Source organism: Taudactylus pleione, unplaced genomic scaffold, assembly GCF_031769625.1.
Source record: "Taudactylus pleione unplaced genomic scaffold, aTauple2 ptg000406l, whole genome shotgun sequence".
NCBI classification, from domain to species: domain Eukaryota; kingdom Metazoa; phylum Chordata; class Amphibia; order Anura; family Myobatrachidae; genus Taudactylus; species Taudactylus pleione.
The window spans coordinates 2378073-2402669 of record NW_028284808.1 but is presented as its reverse complement, the minus strand read 5'-3'; the positions used below and the strand labels follow the sequence as shown (position 1 = coordinate 2402669).

General features: G+C 47.2%; 1 protein-coding gene across 3 annotated transcripts in view; it reads right to left on the bottom strand.

The window, feature by feature from the left end:
• The window catches only part of SOAT1 (sterol O-acyltransferase 1), a 178144-nt gene that overhangs the window by 5537 nt on the left and 148010 nt on the right, over nucleotides 1-24597 (bottom strand). For all 3 annotated transcript variants that reach the window (XM_088446823.1, XM_088446825.1, XM_088446824.1), the window contains 12 exons: nucleotides 16382-16530; nucleotides 14907-14966; nucleotides 13601-13708; nucleotides 10768-11050; nucleotides 10595-10673; nucleotides 9433-9514; nucleotides 9180-9225; nucleotides 8196-8325; nucleotides 8013-8110; nucleotides 6011-6109; nucleotides 5678-5813; nucleotides 4700-4845 (listed from right to left, as the gene is read on the bottom strand). In XM_088446823.1, coding sequence (XP_088302949.1) covers nucleotides 4700-4845; nucleotides 5678-5813; nucleotides 6011-6109; nucleotides 8013-8110; nucleotides 8196-8325; nucleotides 9180-9225; nucleotides 9433-9514; nucleotides 10595-10673; nucleotides 10768-11050; nucleotides 13601-13708; nucleotides 14907-14966; nucleotides 16382-16530 — 1416 coding nt within the window. The remainder of the gene's footprint in view (nucleotides 1-4699; nucleotides 4846-5677; nucleotides 5814-6010; nucleotides 6110-8012; nucleotides 8111-8195; nucleotides 8326-9179; nucleotides 9226-9432; nucleotides 9515-10594; nucleotides 10674-10767; nucleotides 11051-13600; nucleotides 13709-14906; nucleotides 14967-16381; nucleotides 16531-24597) is intronic.

Here is a 24597-nt window from a genome sequence, read left to right as displayed (position 1 = left end):
AGAGCTGGAAAACCCCCTGGACCTCAGCATGGCTGTTTCAACAGCCACGCCGTCAAAGACAGCAGAGTCAGGTCCGGGTGAAGACAGGGACCCTGTGACAGAAGGTCCAGTCGTAGCGGCAACCGCAGAGGACTGTCCACGGACAGACCTTGAAGGTCTGAGAACCAATGCCGTCTGGGCCACGCCGGAGCTATCAACAGGAGTGTCCCTCCTTCCGGTTTGAATTTCCGGATTACCCGTGGAAGAAGGGAAATCGGAGGAAACAGGTATGCGAACCGGAACGTCCACCGGACAGACAGAGCATCCACCAGAGACGCCCCTTCGTCTCTTGTGCGAGACCCGTACACCAGCAACTTGTTGTTGTGCCGGGACGCCATGAGGTCGATCTCTGGAAGACCCCATCTGTCCACCAGCAGTTCAAAAACGTCCGGGTGCAGGGACCATTCCCCCGGATGAACGTCCTGGCGACTTAGAAAGTCTGCCTCCCAATTTAGCACTCCCGGGATGAAGACCGCTGATATGGCCGGAAGATTGCACTCTGCCCATACCAGGATCCGAGAGACCTCCACGAGAGCCGCCCGACTTCGGGTTCCTCCTTGCCTGTTTATGTAGGCCACGGTGGTAGCATTGTCCGACTGGACCTGTACCGGACGACCCTGGAGAACCCGATGTGCCTGCCGGAGAGCATTGAAGACCGCACGGAGTTCCAAGATATTGATTGGAAGCTCCGCTTCTGTCGGCGTCCAACTGCCCAGGAACAAGTGTGGACCCGAAACTGCTCCCCAGCCCTTGTCAACAGGACCCAATTTGGGACCCATAACGGACGTCCCTTGCTGAGATGAGTCGTCTGTAACCACCAGGCAAGGGACAGGCGAACCTCCGGGGTGAGCACAATCGTTTGGGACTTCAGAGCCCAGTAACCTCGACACCATGGAGCCCAGTAACCTCATCGCCGAGTGTAGAGACACCCGGCGGCTGTGCAGACAACTGCGCACCCTCGACTGTAAGCAGAGATCTTTTCCCCCGTCACAAAGATCCTTTGCTGTCCCGAGTCCAATAAGGCTCCGAGGTGCAGAATCAGCCGAGACGGGATTAGAGTGGACTTCTGCCAGTTGATTAACCAGCCGTGCCGTTGCAGTAGTGCAATGGTCAGGTCCAAGTGGCGTAGAAGGAGCTCGGGAGATCCTGCCACTAATAAAAGGTCGTCCAAGTACGGCAACATACGGACTCCCTGCAGCCGCAGAGAAGCCGCCATGACCACCATCACCTTGGTGAACACACGTGGTGCTGTCGCCAGGCCAAAAGGTAACACCCGAAACTGGAAGTGGTCGCTGCGGATTGCAAACCTGAGGAACTGTTGATGGCGCGAAAAAATAGGGACATGCAGGTAAGCGTCCTGTATGTCCAATGACACCATATAGTCCCCAGGTTCCAGCGCCAGAATGATGGACCGTAGGGTCTCCATCTGAAACGTCTGATGGTAGACCCGTGGTGAAGAATCGAGCCGGGGGTGTGTGATGGAAAGAGAGGGCGTACCCTTGGGAGACCACCTCGAGAACCCAAGTGTCTGTCGTGGTAACCGACCAACACCGGGAGAACTGCAGCAGGCGGCCTCCCACTTTGGGATCCCCCAAAGGGAGGCCCGGACCGTCAGGCCGCAGGCTTGTCATCTGGCTTAGGGGCCGGACGTCTGGTACTCCATGCCTGCTTCCGGGGCTTGGCAGATTTCTTAGGACCAGCCTGTCGAGGAAAAGACTGTGGTTTGGGCCTGCCCTGGGCCCTATAAGACTGAAAGGACGATGGTCCAGAACCAGAAGGAGCAGCGGCCGACTGGAGACATGCTGATTTGGCTGCCGCCAGCGTGGCCACAAACTTGTCCAGATCCGGACCGAAGAGAGCTTCTCCGGTAAATGGCAACGCCTCCAAACCCTTTTTGGAATCAGCGTCTGCATTCCAGGATCGCAACCACAAGGTGCGACGAGCAGCCACCGCTGCTGAAGAAATTCAAGACACCAGGGTACTAATGTCTAAGGCCGCCTCGTTGATATAAGTGGCCGAATCAAGGAGATTACCAATCAACTCCGCCTGATCGGCCGGACAGTCGGAATTAAAAGACGCCTCTAATGAATCCGCCCAGTGCTCCATCGCTCTGGCAACCCAGCAAATGGCCATAGCCGGCCGAGCTGCCCCCCCCCCGCAAGGGAATAAGCGGACTTCAGGCAGATCTCCACCTTGCGGTCCGTAGCATCCTTAAGGGAGGACATGGATGGCATCGGCAATGTGGCACTACGGACAAGACGGGTCACGTGAGAATCCACCTGTGGAGGGGATTCCCACTTTGCAAAATAATTATCTGCGAACGGATAAGCCACCGCCAGGCGCCTTTGCGGCTGGTAACGTTTGCCAGGCTGTTTCCACGCCTCCTCTAAATGGTCCACTAACTGACCCGAAAGAGGAAAGACTGTGGCATCGCCCTTCACATCTTTAAAAAAGGCATACATAGATTTAGCCGCTGGGGGAACTTCGTCCTCAATCACCAAGGCTGTGCGGAATGCCCGAATAAGTCCAGGAATATATACTTTGGACTTAGCGTCAGCGTCCTTAGTATGGAGAGGTTCCTGATCGTAAGGATCCAGAATCTCCCCATCATCAGACGTCCCTTCGTCATCCTCATAAGGAGCCGACAGATGCCACCGGCCGTTATGTGGCCGCATCACAGACTCCCCTTGCAACACATCCGACAAGTGCTGTACAGAACTAGTCAGGGAGTTAACCCACGCCGGCTCCTGAGAAACCGGGAGGGGGGAAATAGGGAGACTGTGGGGTACCACCAATTGTCGTGGGAACCCCTGCATGGGTGACGACACCACTGACTGCTGGGACAAACCCATCTGCGTAAACGCGGGCTGCGGAGCTAACTGGCCCACTAAGGTCGTAAGCGCCTGAGCGAAACAAGCCCAGGGCGGCTTCTGTACCGGTGCTGTAACCATAATAGGCCGCGTCATTGTCAAACACTGCCGGCAGAGGCCCTCCGCGCTACCCTCCCCCTCCGCTAACGGTACTTTACATGTAGTACACTGTAGCCGGAGAGGAAAATCACTTTCAGACATGATGGCACCAATTTTGTGACCCCTCTCACCAATTATATATTAAATAGGCGAGAGACCACCCTGCAGCACCGCACCGCAAGGGCTTAGCAGAAAGGACAGGGACAGTAATAAAGCTGACAGTCAGAATATAAAATACAGGCAGCAGCGCTAGCACAGTCACATACAATGCAAAGAAAAATCAATTCCTGCACTAACAGCGCTGATCACTCAACTACGCAGACACAGGGCCTGGTAGGACACTGCGCTGCATACACAGACCTGCCACAGCGGAGGAGAGGTATGCGGGGGGACCCAGACCACGATGCTTCCGTCCAGTGCTTCCAGCAGCGTTCACCATGCGTTCAGGAAGATGGCCGCCGAGGAGCAGAGAGGAGGCTGGCCTGGGGGAGGAGCGCTGCTACAGGACCAGTCGGCAGTGTGCAGAGAGGGCTGTGTGCAGCGGGGGAGGCGCCGGCTGTGAGGCAGAGAAGGCGCGCTCCCCTGGCATGCATTTAACCCCCGCGACGCCGCAGCGCTACCGCTCTGCTGCAGTCCGCTGTCCCAGGGGGGTAGTGGAAGCGCAGGTTCTTACCTGACTCCACGCTGCCTGGGGACTCTGGACCATGTAACAGCGGGGACCCACCGCGGGACCCCGCTGCTTACCTTGCTGTCCCCCTTGAATCCGGCCATGGTCCGGAACATCTGGGGTCACCGCTAGCTGTGACCCCAGATGCTCACCAGCATCCCCGGATCGATACCGGCGTTCTGGTACCGGCGGGGGTGTAGGGAAGACAGCATGGACGTCAGGACTGACTGTCCATGCTGTACATCCAGATGTGCAGCCACAGCTGCATGAAGAAAAGCTTCAGGGGCTCTTATAGCCCCCACTCCAACAGGTGCACCCGACTCCGGCCGGGCACCAAACGAAACTGAGGTGCCTTGGCTCGGGGGCGGGATATAGGAGGGGGACCCTAGTGCATCCTGGGAGGCTGAAAGCTTAACTCTTATGGTGCCCGATGACTGACGTCACACCTATACCCCAAGGTATCCTGTGGATACCCTATGGACCCTGAAGTAGAAATTACCTATTTTCTCCATTTTTATCTTTTACCTACTTTTATGTCACAACTACACTTATCTAACGATTTTTATTAAGCCATGAGCTAGTAGGCAATTCAAGTATACACCATTGTGATATTTCACACCTTTCTCCCACCTAACATAAGCTAGTAGGTAATATCAAAAATGGGACTGCATTCACCCCATTGATACTTATACCTGGGGATTCGTATATTGTACTAACTGTGCCATATCCACTATAAGCTCATACAACGTTTATCTGTACCAAGCTTGCGACACTATACTTACAAGTGCATCTTCTAATCAGCTTTACTCTTCCCTTATTTACTCAACTAACTTTATCATTTCCCCACTGAAACCAAGCATAAACTTATTACCAACAGCAGCAGAATTTTAAAAAAAAGTAGCAACACCTAAAGTCTCACTGTACCACATGTATCCACCTCTGCAGAAACCTTGAATGCACCACAATATGACAAAACCCATCTACCTCATACTTCGTTCACCCACTCATTTGGTCCGGTACTCACATTGCTGAGTTTGCAGTGACTCTGGGCATACCACTCCTGAGAGTAAAGGCAGAGGATAACGCCTTGGCCCAAAAAGAGAGACGTCCACATGATCACATTCCAAATGGGACCTTTCCGTCGGTCATGAAGAATGAAATTAAAGATCACTGCAATAAAAATATATACATATGTATAAAATAAATAAATGTATAATATTTGTTCGACTACTGTTCTGGAGTAACAGAGGGCACTTCACACCATTACCACAAATTGAAACAGATGGTAGTGTTCGGTCTTTAGTAAAATACAGAGATCAAATCTCCTGATATTTAATAATGGCCCTTTGATTGGCCTGGTGTGTACCCAGCTTTATGAAAAAACATCGGACCGTGCTGCCACTTCATGGCTCCCCATCCTGTATATGGCAAAGTATTATCTCAACAAAAGTTTTGAAATGTGAAACTGAACAATATAAAACATACTAGAAACCACAAGGAGTTTGATTCATACAAGAAAGAATGTAGTGGTTTTCTATTCACTAATAGTCGTACAGCCCAGTACTAACCACTTTCAAAATGAGTCATGTGACACCACTGCCATATGCAAGGTTATATCTTACTTATATTAATTTCACTTGTGTATTAGTTTTATTAGTTTGTAAGGTACTGCGGAACCCTTGTGGCACCATATAAAAGGATAATAATAATTATAACAAAGCAATGCCACCACCTAGCAGGCCCTGCTGGTTAAATATATCTCAGTACAATTTGCTGTGCGATTTATATTAGTATCAACATTGATGTATTGTATTGACAGCTACAGTAAAATTTGAATCCACTATATAAATCCGCACAGATCTGAAAATCCAAATCAATGCAGTGGGCACCAAGGTAGCTACTCTGCCATTTTCCTGCTCCATCCTCCCAGTCTACTGACAACTAAATAACTTCCTCCCTCCCATTTCTCGGGGTGTGCTATGAGTGAGGCGGTTATACTTACTGCCGAAGCCCATAAAAAGGATGAATAGAACCGGATAGAAGAATCCAAAGCAGATCCCCAGGGCATATTCATGTACTACGGCAGAAACCATAAACACAGACAACATGGCGGCCGCTTTGAACCTCTTGCCGAAGAACTTAAGGAAATAGGAAAATAAAAATAAATCCATTATTAAAACGCAGTTATTTTATTAAAATAAACCCACCCCCAAAAATAATGAGACAAACTCCCCACCCATCACCACACCAGAGTGTAGCCTATGGGTAACAAACAGATTTTAATGCAAATTTAAATTTTCTAGCGCACACAACTACAGTTGGTTTGGAGTCTCACCCATAGGAAGTCTCTGTAGGCATAATAGTACAACCAATCATGTACAACCACATTCCACGTCCGGTAATAGTTGGCAAATGATGTGGAATTCCACCAGTCCTGACAACACAGGTGATCAGACATTTAGGAACATTGGATTTCACAGTAAAAGAGAATCAGATGTACAGTATAGCGATATAGACAAATGGACTCTGTTCAGTTAAAATAACCTCTGACAACACAAAACTTCTCATTCTATTTTTGGAAGGGTTTCTAAAGAGATTGCCCTACAGAAGGAGAGGCCCAGGAAGTGCAGGGGTAATCTGGATAAGGTCCCTTCTGCCGGGCAGCTCTAACAGATCCATTGAAAATAGAAAGGTTAGGTTTTTCTGTTCCATCAAACATGAGTAACACAGATGTGTTTTGGAAAAATGATGGAGATAGATATATGCATATATCTATCTATCTATCTGTCATCAGTGTGACAGATAGTGTAGGACCTGCAGAGAAGAGGGGTCCCGTGATTTGGGCTCCACAAGGGCACCTAAATATAGTACACTACAAACCGACTAGAACAAGTTAAAAGGATATTTGATGTAAAATTTCTATAGGAAAAACAACATGCCAGCTTAAAGAAAGCATGGCGCTCCATCGATCCAGTATCAGGGCAGCTCTGGATGGGAAATCAGTTGATCAGCCGGTGGCCAAGCATTTTAGGGACCATAAACATGGACTAGCCACTTTGCGTTGTAAAATGATAGACTGGATCCCCCAGGCAATAGAGGGGGTGATTGAGGGCGCATCTTGCTCCAACACGAAGCAAGATGGGTTCATGATTTACGGACCCTCAAACCTTTGGGTTTGAATGAAATTAATTCTTTTTCTTGCTTTCTATAGATTTATACGTATTCATGGTGATTTAGTACTATAGATCAGGCGTCAGTAGGTATATATGCAGTAGTATATATCTTATTCAGTGAGAGGCTTTTTGCGATTGTTCTATGTATTTCTGTTGTTTAGCCCTTAATTGTATATGTGCGTTCGTACATAGGACTATTTAACTTGTTCCATTTTGGATTAGATTACCCCCTTTTTTTTTTTTAGTTCCAGCTTTTTCCGCAACACTGGTTGCCATGGTGATGGATTACACATAGGGTGTACACGCCCCCAGGGATGACGGTGACGCCGGTGCTATGGCGCTATCTGTGACGTCATCGAAATCCTGTCGGGACTCTGCAGCACGGTGATGGTGTATTTAAGGTATGTATTTTTGTTGTTCTGTATGTCTTGATAAAAGTGCTGAAGCACTGAAATGTTGGCAAGGAAGCACTGTAGTGCTGTGTTTATTTGTATACTATCACTGAGTGCCGTCCCATACACATATATATATATATATATATATATATATATATATATATATATTATGATCCTTTAATTTTACTGCCATAAAAAGTAATAAAATAAAATAGCACAAAAATCTATAAAAAAAATTTTTGGGATCGCACTTGTTGCAAAACATGTGCATAGCACACAGACTTGATAATTGGAATATATGGATTTGGCTCGATTAAAATATTGTGAAACGGAATGTGAACATAACATAGATCGAATTAAATAAAATATATATATATATATATATATATATATATATATATATATATTTATTTATTTATAAAATATAATTATGAACAAAACCACAACAAATTCCTCAGGACCGCACACTGTTCACGTTTTTCAGGTCACCTAGAAGGGCCACAGGTGTATTTATTATTCACTGACACATTTTAAAAAAAAAAATCCACAGATATAAATCACAAGTGAAATAATTAGCTCAGAGGAGACATGGAAAACATGCACTGTCCTCAGGACAGAGTTTGAGAACTAGACAGAACTGGTGGTTGTCATACAACTTTAAAACCTCTAGATGGCGTGAAAGCTTTTTTTTTTCCTTTTAGAAACATTGTAACACTTTAGACAAGGAAAGACAATACACGGGAGACAGTGTGGATAACCATCTTTTTACCTTGTAGAACATCCTGTCAGCGAAGCGCAGCATCTCGGCAAAGGCATTGAGCCAGCAATGAAGAAAGGCGAAGAAGGCCAGGAAGAGAATCAGCACACCTGATTATAGAGGGAACATGTATCAGCCATAAGCACTCAATACCCATCTTCACTATATGCACTGCTACAGCAGGGGAGCAAGTACCTGGGAGGATGGAGTTGAAAACACATAGGACAAAGATTCGCAAGCTGAATGGTTCCAGACTTATATTGTGGAAAAGTGGAATACACAGCCGGACGAAGACATAGTAGGCATAGAAGAGGCAGCCGAGCACCTGTAACACAACACCGTAGGAAGAGTGAATAAGAGTCGCCATAAGTTTCATTCATAGACCTAGAACAGATTTTAAAATTTTAAGAGGGCTCACTTAGGGGTATATTTACTAAAGGTCGATTTTAATCTATTTAAAATCGATGATTGATGTTTTGTTTCTGGGGCTAAATCACACATTTATTAATACTTAAACTAGTTCAAAAGTTCTCTGTTAGTAAAGGTGTGATTTAGCACCCAGAACATAACATCGATTTTAATCAATTAAAATCAACCTTTAGTAAATATACCCCTTAGAGTTAGGCGCAATTTGCAGCCCAGACGTACGTGTAAAACATGGCTCACAAAACTGCATTCTTATTTGGCGATTGGCTATTTGGTCAGCCCGTGTTTGCAGTCATTTTTCAATCACACTAATGGGCCCCGCTGTGATCCAGTGAGCAGAATAAGCAGAAGACGAAAGTAACCGATCCCATTGGGCTGAGATACTGCAATAAATTCAACTTATGAAGAGGGGAGGGAATACTTTACTTTTCATTGCACTAATCAATCAATTTTTCTTTATGGTTCTTATCGGAAATTATATTTTGGATATTAATAGTCGTTTTGTAACCAATATTGTTTTATGCTTTCAAAGTCTATACAATATTTTAGCACGCCGATAACATAATGAGCACACGGCTGATTAGATATCTGTGGATGAAAAATACTTAAAACTATGCCCTAGAAAAAAAATAAAGATACCTGTCCTTGTGAAAACACAACGTAAGGGAGAGAGGGGGGAGAGGGGGGATAGGAGGAGGGAAGGGTAACAACAGCTAGTGTCCCTAATTCTAACATAGAAAAGCTTGGGGTTACCTGAAGGAATTTAGTGGCAACATACCCCCACCGTATGGATGGATTCCTACAAGGCAGGAGAAGAACAGTTTTAAATAAAAGATATAAAGTGTCATAGTTTATACTTTTGTGACAACTCCTATCGCTCTCACATGAGATGAGAACTAGACAATTTCATGCAGAAAATTAATGTGTAAAAAATGCTGGCAGTGGTGGTTTAGACAAATATTTGTAATATGCTGGTAAACAGTACAAAGTAGAAATAGAAATTTACCTTGGATAGTTGTCTCGGTAGATCAGGGTAGGAGCAAATAGAAAATACAGGTATTGTGTAACCTGAGGGACTGGAACAACCGCTAAATAAGAGAAAATCATTTATACAAAATTTGGGACATTAGTAATAAATGCACAAACATAAATATATTTTATTTATATGGCACAAAAAGATGGCCACAGCTCTGTACAGAGTAACAATTGTACATGAATTCAATGACATTATTAACAAAACGATACAACCAGAGTGGAGGGTATGAGAAAAGTTAGGGGAAGGGTAGAGCAAGTCATCATGGCTAGTAAAAGCTAGTAATGATAATTGTGAGTGAGAGAAGGAGACTAGAGTAGAGGTGAGACGGTGATCAGTGGATGAGTGAAGAGGGTAAGAGTTAGTGTGGCCAAAAATTAGGTTGGAGATATAGGTAGGAGTAGAATGAGGACTTTATATGTGAATGCGAGGAGTTTAAACTGTACTCAGACGTGGAAGGCAGACGGAATGGAGATGTAAATGAGAGGAAATTGAGATGTAAATAAGCATTAAGGATAGACTGAAGTGGGGGGAGATGGGTAATTGAGTAGACCAGAATGGAAGAGGTTGCAAAAGTCCAGATGAGAAATGAGAAGTGCATCCGTGAGAAATTATAATACTAGAGATATTGGGTCAGTGAAACGGCATGACTGTGATAGACAGGGCGTGGGGAGTGAAGGAGATGGGGGAGTCAATGTTGACCAAGCAGTGGACTTGAGGAATAGAGGTGAGGTGGTGTGCTCTATAGATCGAGAGGATGGGAGATGAGGGAGGAATACAATGGAGCCCGGTATTGAACATACAGAGTTGGAGAAAGCAGTGGGACAGATGTACATTCACACGTGTAAGACACTTAGACGAAACACAGTATAGATCACAGAGGTCTTAATTACAAATTTGAGACTGTAAAATACCAGCCAATATCACTGTGGCCCCTCTGTTAACCCTCCAGACATGAAGTAAAAATGTGAGCAAGTAACATGATTTCTTGAGTCATTAATTTCACTTACAGTTTTACTGAATCAGAATAAGTGAACACAACTAAGCCCAAAAGAACGTAAATCCTTTAAAATAAATGGAATATGCCCACAAGCCTGTAAAACAAAAATCAGGATCTGGACATCTTGCCACTCACTTGATTTTTCCTTGGTAAAAGAGAAGATACGAGGGACATTTTCTCTCACAAAAGAATGTGCTTTCATCATCAGTCGCACCTAATAGGAAACAATGAGGGGACAATGAGCAGACATATTTTGGGGGAAAATGTAAAAAAATGGAAATTAATTTTTGACCTACAAGCTACTGTACCTGCTCCAGGATGACAATGAACCGGGATGCCGGGGGTAAACTGTGCTGCAGAACTATGTACGCAGGGCAGAAACCAAGGCCAAACAGCTGAAATGATAGGTAGAGCGACCCAAAGAAAATAGAGCGGATGGTGCGATGAGAAGCTGCCTTGTATCCCTGGGCCCACATTGAGAAGAGGCCATATGGGATGATCAGCGTGCTGAGGAACATAGCTATCCACGTGGATAACACAATAGGGATTTTACCAAAGGCATAGACCAAAAGATCAAACTCCAAAACAAGTCTGCAATGATAAAAATGCAAGTCATAAAGGTAAGTATAATTATACACAAAGAATTGTGCAGATCATGTGAGTGTTATCACAAACTAGTTATCAAACACTATCCAAGACACAACAGCTTCATTATTCCAGATACTACGTCTGCTGTAAGTGTCACATCTACTGTAGGAATACACCTGGCTGGAGAACAACAGGCTAAGCCTTGAAGATAAAGTGGAGAGAATTAAAAGTACCAACCAATCAGTTCCTAACTGTCATTTTACAGAATGTGTTTGAAAATGGCAGTTAGGAGCAGATTAGTTGGTACTTTCTCTCCACTTTGTCTCTCTAAGGCTTAGTACACCTACACCCCCAGTATTATCTACGGACGATTCTTCATACAGGACATTTAAAAACAGCTTAAGTGTAAACATGAAGGTTTGTGACAACGCATTCATATTGGTTACCTAAAAAGTAGGGGACAACTGCTAAATGTACATTCCGCACCCAGTTTTAAATATTCTTCTACAAAGCAAAATCTAATTTTTTACATGTGGTGCATAACAAGTCATTAGGTCTCAAATTCATTAGCTACTCGGAATCATTTACATTTAAAACGATTGCACCAATTTTTTCAAGCGACTAAATGGAATGCAGTCATGTGGACACGTTAATATCGACACTGACAATGTCGCCACAGGATTTTAGGGTTAGGGTAGGCTGCGGGTTAGGTTTACATTTAAATCCCATTGTCGACATTCAAAATGTCGACATTCACGCAATGTGGAAATGATGTTAGGGTCGCATTCAAACCATCTCAACATAATAGACTACACCAAACTAAGCAATACCTACGCAATTGCAACAGATTGTGTTATAATTCAGTTTATTTCCCGCAGGTGATTGTTTTTGTTTTTATTAAATGGTTTTTATTTACATTTAAACTAAATCAATAGAGATGAATGACAGATACAAGTAAGAGTGGCATAGACAGTTCAAATAGATTGTGGGGAAAAGAAATACTGTATGCCCCGAAATCGGATTTATCTGTGTAGTACAGGGACAGAATCTAGGCATGTCATGCTATTAATAGACAAGGCTGTTGGATTTACAAATTGCTTAACTTGAGAGATACAATGCCAAGGGCAAACACAGCACTAAATAACAAATCATGTACGCAACAATAGACAAAAGGAGATTATATCTGCAGTGCCCTATGTTAAGGCCATGTCCTCATAATTTGACCAATTTATCTTGTAATCTAGAATAAAGGGGGGCAGCCAGTGGGTCTGAAGTGAAGCAGGATCTCAGAATCCAGCAGTCTTTCTCCCCAGACAGTGAGAGACTAAGAAGTTAGAACAATGGCACCCTGACTTATGGGGGGGGGGGGGGTCGCACATTCAGCAAGGGTGGCCCCTGGACCAACCAACTGACCTCAAAATTCGTTTATATGATTTTTACGGTGAAAAAAAAACATTGTTCATGTAAAAGCATGCACAAGATGTCTACCAGCATTTCCACATTTATAAATAAAGGTAAACTATTTGTTTTGGGTCATGAGCATCTTATGGCGAAAAGTGGCCACATTCACAACAGTCTTGATCATGGAATATGGTGTAAATTTCACTGTATATGATGTCCGCACACAGTAAGGGCAGCCATTTTGTGGGATGAACAATAACCCTATCAATACACCAAGAACTTTTGATATCACGAAGACCTAGCTGTTAGTTGATTGAAAAGCTGAACACTAGTTTACTCTCCAAAATGGTTGCCTCTGCAGCGAGTAGGCAAAATGCACACAGTAGTCCTGTTAGTAAATAAAGATAGAGGGCGTTATTCAGTATGGAACGCAAAGGAGAAAACGCACGCACTCAGCCGATGTTTCCGCACTGCGCATGCATCGCAATGCGCGTGCGCAAACCAGCAATTGCGATGGGAACTGAGTCTGCAGAGGCTACGCAGACCCATTGCAGAGTGATTGACAGGAAGTGCAGCTTGTGGGTGGTGATGGGGGGGGGGGGGGGGTCAGGCTTACGCAGGCGTGCCAGTGCGTTGCAACGCCATTGCAGGGGCGTGCATATATTATATATATCCACTGCAATACCATACGCAGCTAAAGCCTCAGAGCATGTGCTGAAGTTAGCAATTCCTGAGTGAGGTCTGACCTGCCTTAACTGTGCATATGGGTCCGATGTTACCGATGATTTCGCTATATTGCCCAAGTATGCAGATGTGAGCAAGGGGAAGTGAGCATCCTTATATGAAGCTGTGATCACGAAACGAATGCAAACATTTGCATTTCGTTTCTAATATTACCATCTGCGGTGCGTGCATTTAGCAAAATAGCGAATCAGGCCCAGAGACCGATCCGGCTATTATCTCCGACAAGACTCCTTAATAAATAAATCTTTTAGACCGTAAGCAGATTTCAACAGGGCCATATTTATCTTTGCTTACAAGCCACTGTATGTCATATGTTTGTGATTACCTCAATGTGCTGTAATGTAGCAGCACTTAAATACTATTACATTTGTGACAAGCTGCCACCTACAAACGTAAAATAACACTTACCTGCCCTTGTCAATGCAATCCACAACTAATGTGCTAAGGATGAAGAGGATGAGGAGGGCAATGAACATGTGGTAGATCGTACGGAAGTGATTGACCTCAAACAGTTCACTGTATAAAAACAAATAAATAACCATTACTGATTACTGAACAAAGCTACAACCAAAACATAGGAAATCATTTCGCTCTCTAATTAAAGTGTTCCCAGTTGTGATCGATATGGGAACATTACATATTGCACCATAATTAGATATTTTTTGTTTAAAAAAAAAACACACACCTCTCTATACAGCAGTAATAAAAGAAAAAAAAAAAAGAAAAAAGGGAAACCAAAATACTTACCATGTCTTAGGGCAGAGGTTCCCAAAAGCAGTCCTCAATGCACCCCAACAGTTCAGGTTTTAGAGATCCCATGGTTGAGCACAGGTGGTTAAATCAAATTGACGGAGATACCAATTCTGTCACCTGTGGTCAAGCATGGATATCCTTAAAAGCTGGACTGTCAAGGCCGGTGCACACTAGACTAAGTCAAGCGTGTACCGACCTAGTTAGCGACAGGACCTGGCGGGGTACCAGTATCGGCAAGTGCGTACACACTTGCCGATGCCGGGAGAAATGTAGTGACAGCAGCCGCCAAGCTGAAATTGGCAGCATGGCCCCCCACTGACAAGTTCGGCCGTCGGACATGCATGCATGTGGGAGCGCGAATAGTCAGCGACATTGCCAATACACACTGGCCGATGCAGAGCCGTAACTAGACTTTTTGGTGCCCTGTGCCAGAAAGAGCATTGGCGCCCCCCTCATTTTTCAAAGGGACATAATGCACCCAAAAAAGGGCCAAGGTTTCATGGGGAAGAGCCAGGGAAGAGATAGGAGAGGCCAGGAGATGCTGGGGATGAAATAAGAGGAAGCTACAAGTGAGAATGATAATAAACAGAAATTTGACAGGCCCAAACAGCGCCCCCTGACCTATGGTGTCCTGTGCAATGGTACTGGCTGCACTACCCTAGCTACGGCCCTGGTCGTCCGATACGGATCCCTTGAGGACAAAGTTTGGAAACCTCTGCCTTAGAGCACTGCTACACAGATAAGAACATAACATGTGAATAGATGCATAATCTAGTCCAATATATAAAAAGGTATGCACGTAAACTAAAGGTGGTCCAACAACTCCTTCCTCTATCACTGGCTAATGTCAGAATAGCAGCAAGAGGCTGCCTTCAATTTACTGCAAGATTGTGGGGTCACCTGCATCTCCATATGCAAAAACATTGATACAGCCAACATATATACAAGAACATGCACTTACTCTAGAAGAGAACGTCTGGATACAAAGAGCTTCCCATGCTCAGGAGGTGGTTTCCCGGTCCTGTAAATAAGAATGACGATGTAAGGAATTACATTTAAAAAAAAAAAAAAAGAAGGGTATAACTGTACAGAACTAAAAACCATCCAGTCTGTACCAGGCAATCATGAACACGGCTTTATGACTGCAAACAAAAAATATGGTAGTTGCTCAAATCAGCTTAATGACATAGCACAGGTGCTTCTTAAGGGCGGGGTTTACACTGAGCACAGAAAAGGATTTGCCCCCCAGCACACTACAGCAAAATCAAAAATACTTAAATCCTACATAATATAGATTCAGAGGTATTCGTTAGATACATTTGCAAATATATGAATAAGCGCCAGGCCAATCGTCAAGGCTCCTCTATACTGGCGTCCCTAACATTAAGGGGTTCACGTCCGAGAAGAAAGGCACCTCAAAAAATCCCAGCCAAGGACCATCCCCAGGGCATCACACGAAAAGGGGAAAAAAGGCGATAGTGAAGTGTAAAGGATAGATGGGTAAGGATAAATCAATATCACCCTTTTTCACCTTTTCGTGTGATGTCCTGGGGATGGTCCTTAGCTGGAATTTTTTGGGGTGCCTTGCTTCTCGGACATGAACCCCTTAATGTTAGGGACGCCAGTATAGAGGAGCCTTGACGATTGGCCTGCCGCTTATTCATATATTTGCAAATGTATGTAACTAATACCTCTGAATCTCTTATGTAGGATTTAAGTATTTTTGATTTTGCTACAGTGTGCTAGGGGGCAAATCCTTTTTTTTCTGTCCACGGCTTTATGACTGTCCGCAGAGAGCTCTAGTATCCTTTGTAGGTGGAATAATATCCCACATATAATACAATGACATAAGCAACATAACCTTTTACAATGGGTCACAGAAGAACATGAACACCAGACCTCATGTAACTAAACCACCCTATCAGATTTGCCAGGCCTGTGATTTAAATGTGGCTTTATAGTAAAAAAAATCCTGTTTACCACATTCATAAACTATGGTCAGATTCAGTGGTGGAAGCAGTCCAGGTCACTGCAGCGCCTTCAGTAGCAGTGTATCTGAGGTTTTATGCTAATGCCGCAAAGAGACACCCACTGCCAGCTTCTCAGATCCGCTGCCTGCGTCTGAAGACGCAGTATCGCACAGGGTCCACCGGGTTGCTCAGAATGGCCACACCTATTCTGCCGGGGTCAGAGAACACAGTCGCTGACTTTGGCAAACCTCAAAACGGAGGTGACATGCCTCTATTTTCAAATCCGCTCCCCATCTCCAGCTTCCTCCACACTGCAACTGGAGCACATGTGGACTGCAGCTCTGGCGCATTGACAAAGAAAAAACAAACAAAATCGATCAATTGCCACCAAATCGGAACTGCGTCCAGGTCTGAATCAGGCCATTATTGTTCTTAGCAACCACAGTGATGTTACATTTTAGATTACCTCACTTTGTGCCCATCTTTTTCTTCATTTCCAGGGTAGAAATTGGTAGCTGAGGAAGAGGTTTCCAGAGCAGTAGATTCTTCTATGAAGTTGTTTACAAATTCATTGAAGTGAACGTCTACTTCCTTCATTAATTCACTCTTCAAAATCTAGAGATGGCAAGAAGGAACACTTAGGGCCAGATTCAATTAGCCCTGGAAGATGGCGGAACGGCGGGTTAGGTCACGGAAGGCTGATTCTGCTCGCAGCCTATTGAGGTACCGGCAGCATAATGCACTGGCTGAAAAATTCACATGAGCTGCCCTGCAATTGAATCAGGCCCTAATATACGATCATTGCTCGGTAATGCAGCATCATCATTTCTATGAGGAATCCATTGACATGGATTAATGTATGTCTGTAGGCAATGAAGGAAGAAAAAAAAAAACCATCACTCATGTCTCCCATATACTAAAAACAAAATCTATAAAATTCTGCCCAGAGTACGAGAGTTGTCTGCGAGTTCTGAATTCACCACCTAAGTGATAAGTAGGAGAACTATCTACTGTGAATCACAAAAATTAGAAGGGACCCTGAATTTAAGGCCCCCCATTTATCAACAAAGCATAACCACTTTAGCACTTGCTAAAGAGGTTATGCCACCCTTTCTGGATTTAACCAACAGTGGTAATCATTGCCGGCACTGGAGACCAGGCTGTGCCTTTTCGGCTGCAGCGAAGCCTTCCAGGAACTCACTAATCCCTGTGTCAAGTACATGCGCAGACGGACTGTCACGCATAACACCGGAGCCCTGTTGCTGGCAGCGGAGTACCTCACCGAGGAGGAGGACTTTGCCGGAGAAGTATTGGTAAAATATGAGATATGGTAAGAACTTACCCTTGTTATCTCTATTTCTACGAAGTCCATAGGGTTCCACAGGATACCTTGGGGTATAGGTGTGACGTCAGTCGCTGGGCACCATAGAGTTAAGCTTTTCAGCCTCCCAGGATGCACTAGGGTCCCCCTCCTATACCCCGCCCCCGAGCCAAGGCACCTCAGTTAGTTATCAAGCCATAGGCCGGAGGAGGAGAAGGAAGAGAGAGAACAAAGATCTGGACACATACAAGAATCACATTCTCACCAGAGGGAGACGGAAAACCGGTGACCAGAGCAAAGCCCATCGGCAGCACAGGTGCGACAGGGCGGGAGTCCTGTGGAACCCTATGGACTTCGTAGAAATAGAGATAACAAGGGTAAGTTCTTACCATATCTCATAATTTTCTACTTCAGGGTCCATAGGGTATCCACAGGATACCTTGGGGATGTCCCAAAGCAGTATCCTTTAAGGGTGGGGACGCTCCTGTGCAGAAAGGAGAATCCGCCGCCCGAAGGAAGCATCCTGAGAGGCGAAGGTGTCAAACCTGTAATACCTCACGAAGGTATGGACAGAGGACCACGTAGCAGCCTTGCAGATCTGAACTGCCGAGGCACCACGTCGAGCTGCCCACGAAGGACCCACAGACCTAGTGGAATGAGCCTTCAGAGAAGGTGGGACCGGTAGGCCTTCATGAAGATAAGCTTCAGAAATAGCCATACGGATCCAGGCTGCCAAAGTTTGCTTTGAAGCAGGCCAACCCTTTTTACGGAAGCCATAGAGGACAAACAAAGCGTCCGACTTCCTAAACGAAGAAGTGCGGTCAACATAAGTCCTTAAGGCCCGCACAACATCCAAAGAGGCCTCACCCACGGAAAGACCCGGTGAGTTAAAGGCCGGAACAACTATTTCCTCGTTAACATGAAACAGGGAAACAATTTTGGGAAGAAACTCGGGCCGAGTGCGGAGCACTGCCCTGTTCCCATGAAAAACCAAGAAAGGGGGTCTACAAGAAAGAGCCCCCAACTCAGAAACACGTCTGGCCGAAGCAATGGCCAGAAGGAAAACAGTCTTAGCTGTTAGCCATTTAAGATCCACTGAGCCCAGTGGTTCAAACGGCGGTCCTTGGAGAGCCCTCAGGACCACAGCCAAATCCCAAGGCGCCACAGGTGGAACAAAGGGCGGCTGAATGCGGAGAACATCCTGCATAAAGGTGCGCACATCCGGGATTGTAGCAATCCTACGGTGAAACCAGACAGATAGGGCCGAAACCTGTACCTTCAAAGCAGCAAGGCGAAGCCCATGATCTAGTCCCGCTTGCAGGAAGGTGAGAATCCGAGACAGACGAAACTCCCGCGGTGCATAACCTCTCGGTTGACACCACTGGAAGAACGTATGCCACACGCGATGGTATATCCTCGTGGAAGACGGTTTCCGAGCTCGTAACATGGTACGCACCACAGAGCTGGAAAACCCCCGGGACCTCAGCATGGCCGTCTCAACAGCCATGCCGTCAAAGACAGCCGAGTCAGGTCAGGGTGAAGGCAAGGACCCTGAGACAGAAGGTCCGGTCGTAGCGGCAACCGCAGAGGACTGTCCACGGACAGACCCTGAAGGTCTGAGAACCAGTGCCGTCTGGGCCACGCGGGAGCTATCAACAGGAGCGTCCCTCCTTCCTGTTTGAATTTCCGGATTACCCGTGGAAGAAGGGAGACCGGAGGGAACAGGTATGCGAACCGGAACGTCCACCGGACGGACAGAGCATCCACCAGAGACGCCCCTTCGTCTCTTGTGCGAGACCCGTACACCGGCAACTTGTTGTTGTGCCGGGACGCCATGAGGTCGATTTCTGGAAGACCCCACCTGTCCACCAGTAGTTGAAAAACGTCCGGGTGCAGGGACCATTCCCCCTGATGAACGTCTTGGCGACTTAGAAAGTCCGCCTCCCAATTGAGCACTCCCGGGATGAAGACCGCTGATATGGCCGGAAGATTGCGCTCCGCCCAAACCAGGATCCGAGAGACCTCTACGAGAGCCGCCCGACTGCGAGTTCCTCCTTGCCTGTTTATGTAGGCCACGGTGGTAGCGTTGTCCGACTGGACCTGCACCGGGCGACCCTGGAGAAACCGCTGTGCCTGCTGGAGAGCATTGAAGACCGCACGGAGTTCCAAGATATTTATTGGAAGCTCCGCTTCTGTCGGCGTCCACCTGCCCTGGAACAAGTGTGGACCCGAAACTGCTCCCCAGCCCCGAAGACTGGCGTCCGTTGTCAACAGGACCCAATTTGGAACCCAGAACGGACGTCCCTTGTTGAGGTGGGTCGTCTGTAACCACCACGCAAGGGACAGGCGAACCTCCGGGGTGAGCACAATCGTCTGGGACTTCAGAGACTGAGGCAGCCCGTTCCACTTGGACAGGATCAGGTGCTGCAGAGGTCTGGAGTGAAACTGGGCGTATTCCACCATGTCGAACACCGACACCATGGAGCCCAGTAACCTCATCGCCGAGTGTAAGGACACCCGGCGGCTGTGCAGGCAACTGCGCACCCTTGACTGTAAAGCAGAGATCTTGTCCTCCGTCACAAAGATCCTTTGCTGTCCAGAGTCCAATAAGGCTCCAAGATGCAGAATCCTCCGAGACGGAATTAGAGTGGACTTCTGCCAGTTGATTAGCCAGCCGTGCTGTTGCAGCAGTGCAATGGTCAGGTCCAAGTGGCGTAACAGGAGCTCTGGAGATCCTGCCACCAATAACAGGTCGTCCAAATACGGCAACATGCGGACTCCCTGCAGCCGCAGAGAAGCCGCCATGACCGCCATCACCTTGGTGAAAACACGTGGTGCTGTTGCCAGGCCAAAAGGTAACGCCCGAAACTGGAAGTGGTCGCTGCGGATTGCAAACCTGAGGAACTGTTGATGGCGCAAAAGAATAGGGACATGCAGGTAAGCGTCCTGTATGTCCAATGACACCATGTAGTCCCCAGGTTCCAGCGCCAGAATGATGGACCGTAGGGTCTCCATCCGAAACTTCGGGACCCGCAAAGACTTGTTGAGTGCTTGGAGGTTGAGAATCGGACGATATGACCCATTGGGTTTCTGTACCAAAAATAGATTTGAATAGAAACCCTGGCCCCTCTGGGAGAATGGAACAGGCACTATAACTCCAGCCTGGAGCATAGTGTGCAATACCTTCCGCAGCTCCGTAGCCTTGTTCCGGTCTGATGGTAGACCCGTGGTGAAGAAGCGAGCCGGGGATCTGTGCCGGAAGGAGAGGGCGTATCCGTGGGAAACCACCTCCAGAACCCAAGTGTCTGTCGTAGTGGTCGACCAACACTGGGCGAACTGTAGCAGGCGGCCTCCCACCCTGGGATCCCCCAAAGGGAGGCCCGGACCGTCAGGCCGCAGGCTTGTCATCTGGCTTGGGGGCCGGACGTCTGGTACTCCATGCCTGCTTCCGGGGCTTGACCGATTTCTTAGGGCCAGCCTGTCGAGGAAACGACTGTGGTTTGGGCCTGCCCTGGGCCCTAGATGACCGAAAGGACGATGGTCCAGAACCAGAAGGAGCAGCGGCCGACGGGAGACAAGCAGATTTGGCTGCCGCCAGCGTGGCCACAATCTTATCCAGATCCGGACCGAAGAGAACTTCTCCGGTAAACGGCAACGCTTCCAGACCTTTCTTGGAATCTGCGTCCGCCTTCCAGGATCGCAGCCACAAGGTGCGACGAGCAGCTACCGCTGCTGAAGAAATTCTAGACACCAGAGTACTAATGTCTAGAGCCGCCTCGTTGATGTAGGTGGCCGAATCACGGAGATTGCCAATCAACTCCGCCTGTTCGGCCGGACAGTCGGATTCAAAAGAAGCCTCTAATGAATCCGCCCAGCGCTCCATCGCTCTGGCAACCCAGCAAATGGCCATAGCCGGCCGTGCTGCCCCCCCTGCAAGGGAATAAGCGGACTTCAGGCAGATTTCTACCTTGCGGTCCGTAGCATCCTTAAGGGAGGACATGGATGGCATCGGCAATGTGGCACTACGGACAAGACGGGTCACGTGAGAATCCACCTGTGGAGGGGATTCCCACTTAGCAAAATAATTATCCGCGAACGGATAAGCCACCGCCAGGCGTCTCTGCGGCTGGTATCGCTTGCCAGGCTGTTTCCACGCCTCCTCTAAATGGTCCACCAACTGACCCGAAAGAGGAAAGACTGTGGCATCGCCCTTCACATCTTTGAAAAAGGCATACTTAGATTTAGCCGCTGGGGGAACTTCGTCCTCAATCACCAAGGCTGTGCGGACCGCCCGAATAAGTCCAGGAATATATACTTTGGACTTAGCATCAGCGTCCTTAGTATGGAGAGGTTCCTGATCGTAAGGATCCAGAATCTCCCCATCATCAGACGTCCCTTCGTCATCCTCATAAGGAGCGGACAGAGACGCCACCGGCCTTTTATGAGGCCGCATCACAGACTCCCCTTGCAACACATCCGACAAGTGCTGTACAGAACTCGTCAGGGAGTTAACCCACGCTGGCTCCTGAGAACCCGGGAGCGGGGAAATAGGGAGACTGTGGGGTACCACCAATTGTCGTGGGAACCCCTGCATGGGTGACGACACCACAGACTGCTGGGACAAACCCATCGGAGTAAACGCGGGCTGCGGAGCTAACTGGCCCACTAAAGCTGTTAACGCCTGAGCGAAACAAGCCCAGGGCGGCTCCTGTACCGGTGCTGTAACCGTAATAGGCCGCGCCATGGACAAACACTGCCGGCAAAGGGTCTCCGCGCTACCCTCCCCCTCCGCTAACGGTACTTTGCACGTGGTACACTGTAACCGGAGGGGAAAATCACTTTCAGACATGATGGCACCACGTATGTGACCTCTCTCACCAATTAAGTATTAAATAGGCGAGAGACCACCCTGCAGCACCGCACCGCAAGGGCTTTAGCAGAAAGAACAGGGACAGTAATAAAGCTGACAGTTTAGAGAAGAAAAGTTACAGGCAGCGCTAGCACAGTCACATACAATGCAGAGAAATAACAATTCCTGCACTAACAGCGCTGATCACTCAACTACACAGACACAGGGCCTGGTAGGACACAGCGCTGCATACACAGACCTGAGCCACAGCGGAGGAGAGGTATGTGGGGGGACCCAGACCACGATTCTTCCGTCCAGCGCTTCCAGCAGCGTTCACCATGCGTTCTGGAGAAGATGGCCGCCGAGGAGCAGAGAGGAGGCTGGCCTGGGGGAGGAGCGCTGCCACAGGACCAGTCGGCAGCATGCAGAGAGGGCTGTGTGCAGCGGGGGAGGCGCTGGCTGTGAGACAGGGAAGGCGCGCTCCCCTGGCATGCATTTAACCCCTGGGACGCCGCAGCGCTACCGCTCTGCTGCGGTCCGCTGTCCCAGGGGGTAGTGGAAAGCGCAGGTTGGTCGCCTGGCTCCACGCTGCAGCCAGTCCCCAGGGAGCCCCCTGCCTGGGGACTTAGGACCATGTGACCAGCAGGGACCCACCGCGGGACCCCGCTGCTTACCTTTATCCCCCTTGGATCCGGCCATGGTCCGGAACATCTGGGGTCACCGCTAGCTGTGACCCCAGATGCTCACCAGCATCCCCGGATCGGTACCGGCGTTCTGGTACCGGCGGGGGTGTAGGGAAGACAGCATGGACGTCAGGACTGACTGTCCATGCTGTACATCCAGATGTGCAGCCACAGCTGCACTGAAGAAAGCTTCAGGGGCTCTTCTAGCCCCCACTCCGACAGGTGCACCCGACGCCGGCCGGGCACCAAACTAAACTGAGGTGCCTTGGCTCGGGGGCGGGGTATAGGAGGGGGACCCTAGTGCATCCTGGGAGGCTGAAAAGCTTAACTCTATGGTGCCCAGCGACTGACGTCACACCTATACCCCAAGGTATCCTGTGGATACCCTATGGACCCTGAAGTAGAAATACCAGTACATTTGCGTTTGTATCAGTGTGATACTAAATTAAAATTGTGCTTGCGTTTACCATCGTTGATGAATGGGGGCCTAAATGACCTATTTCGACTTCAGTCTGCAGCCTCATGGCACTACATAGTTACAGAAGAGAACTCCATGACCTCTAGTATAATAATATACAATATATTCCTTATGTATTGGAAATGTGTGGGCCATCCATTTTAAACAGATAATTAAAACATTATGACTTTAGTATCCAATAGGAATATGCACTACTCTCACCATAGATATTTGTATGTGTGAACTGTAAGTACCTAAACCTCGGCTGGGTTTAGGCAATACCACGAGTTTCCAAAGAGTACTCCCTTATTAAATATTGCATCCGGATGGAATATCTACAGTAGAGGGGAGTATTAAGCACCTGGCAGAGGGTTAGGCTGCAGCAGCGGACAGTTAGGGTTAGGCACTAGGGGGAGTTAGGGTTAGGATTAAAATAACAAAAAGAACGGTCGACCTTTGTGTCGACAGTTTCAGTGTTGAACATGTAACAGTGAACCATTTGTCTACCCATTAGCGGTCATCCTATTGACCATCTAGACACTGTAGATCTTTCAATCCACACCCATTAAATACAGGTGTCAGGATGTGTGTTAGAAATGTTCCTACTCATATGCAAGATACTATAAGAAATACCTGTTCATTCCTCAGTAATCCACCTCTGCGACAAATTAATTTCTAAAATCATGGAACATTTTGTAGAACAGATCAGTTTCCGTTATCAACACTTTTGGCATTGAATAGAAGCCTCCAAATATAAAGCGCCTAATGATTCCCTTTTTTAGATATATTGATAAAATAAGTGAACGTAGCGAATCAGAGCAGTGTGTTTGACACGGTCACTGCGACTGTACCAGCCAGCGTACGAGGTGTGTAGTGAATGAAGCCCCTTCTAGGATAACTGTTTACCATGCTCAAAGGCAGGTCACATTCCTGATCTGGCTGATTGGTAGGTTTCATCCCTTGTATAACCCGGAAAGTATCATTCTAAAAAGAAAGCTAAAGCAGAAATCCCATTAACCAAACAAAAAAGAAAGCAGAGGGGTTTTGGATCTTCCCTCTTAGCTCTCTGTGACATCTTTCTTATGCCATCACCCGACATGCCGACAGATGAGAGTCTGCACTGTGTGACTGTCTGGCAATCATTCTGCTGCCCTACAAGGGGTAATTCAATAGGACACAGTTTATAGCAGGATGCAGATTTAAAAAAAAAAAAAAAAAAAAACACCACATGGGATTGTTGCACAACCCAAAATGATACAAAAATGTGCAATTATTTTAAGAGATTGAGATAGTTATCTTATTTCCTATTGCAATTGTTGAGTAGCACTACAGTAATATAAGACTACTGCTTGACCAAGTCTTTGGATATTAT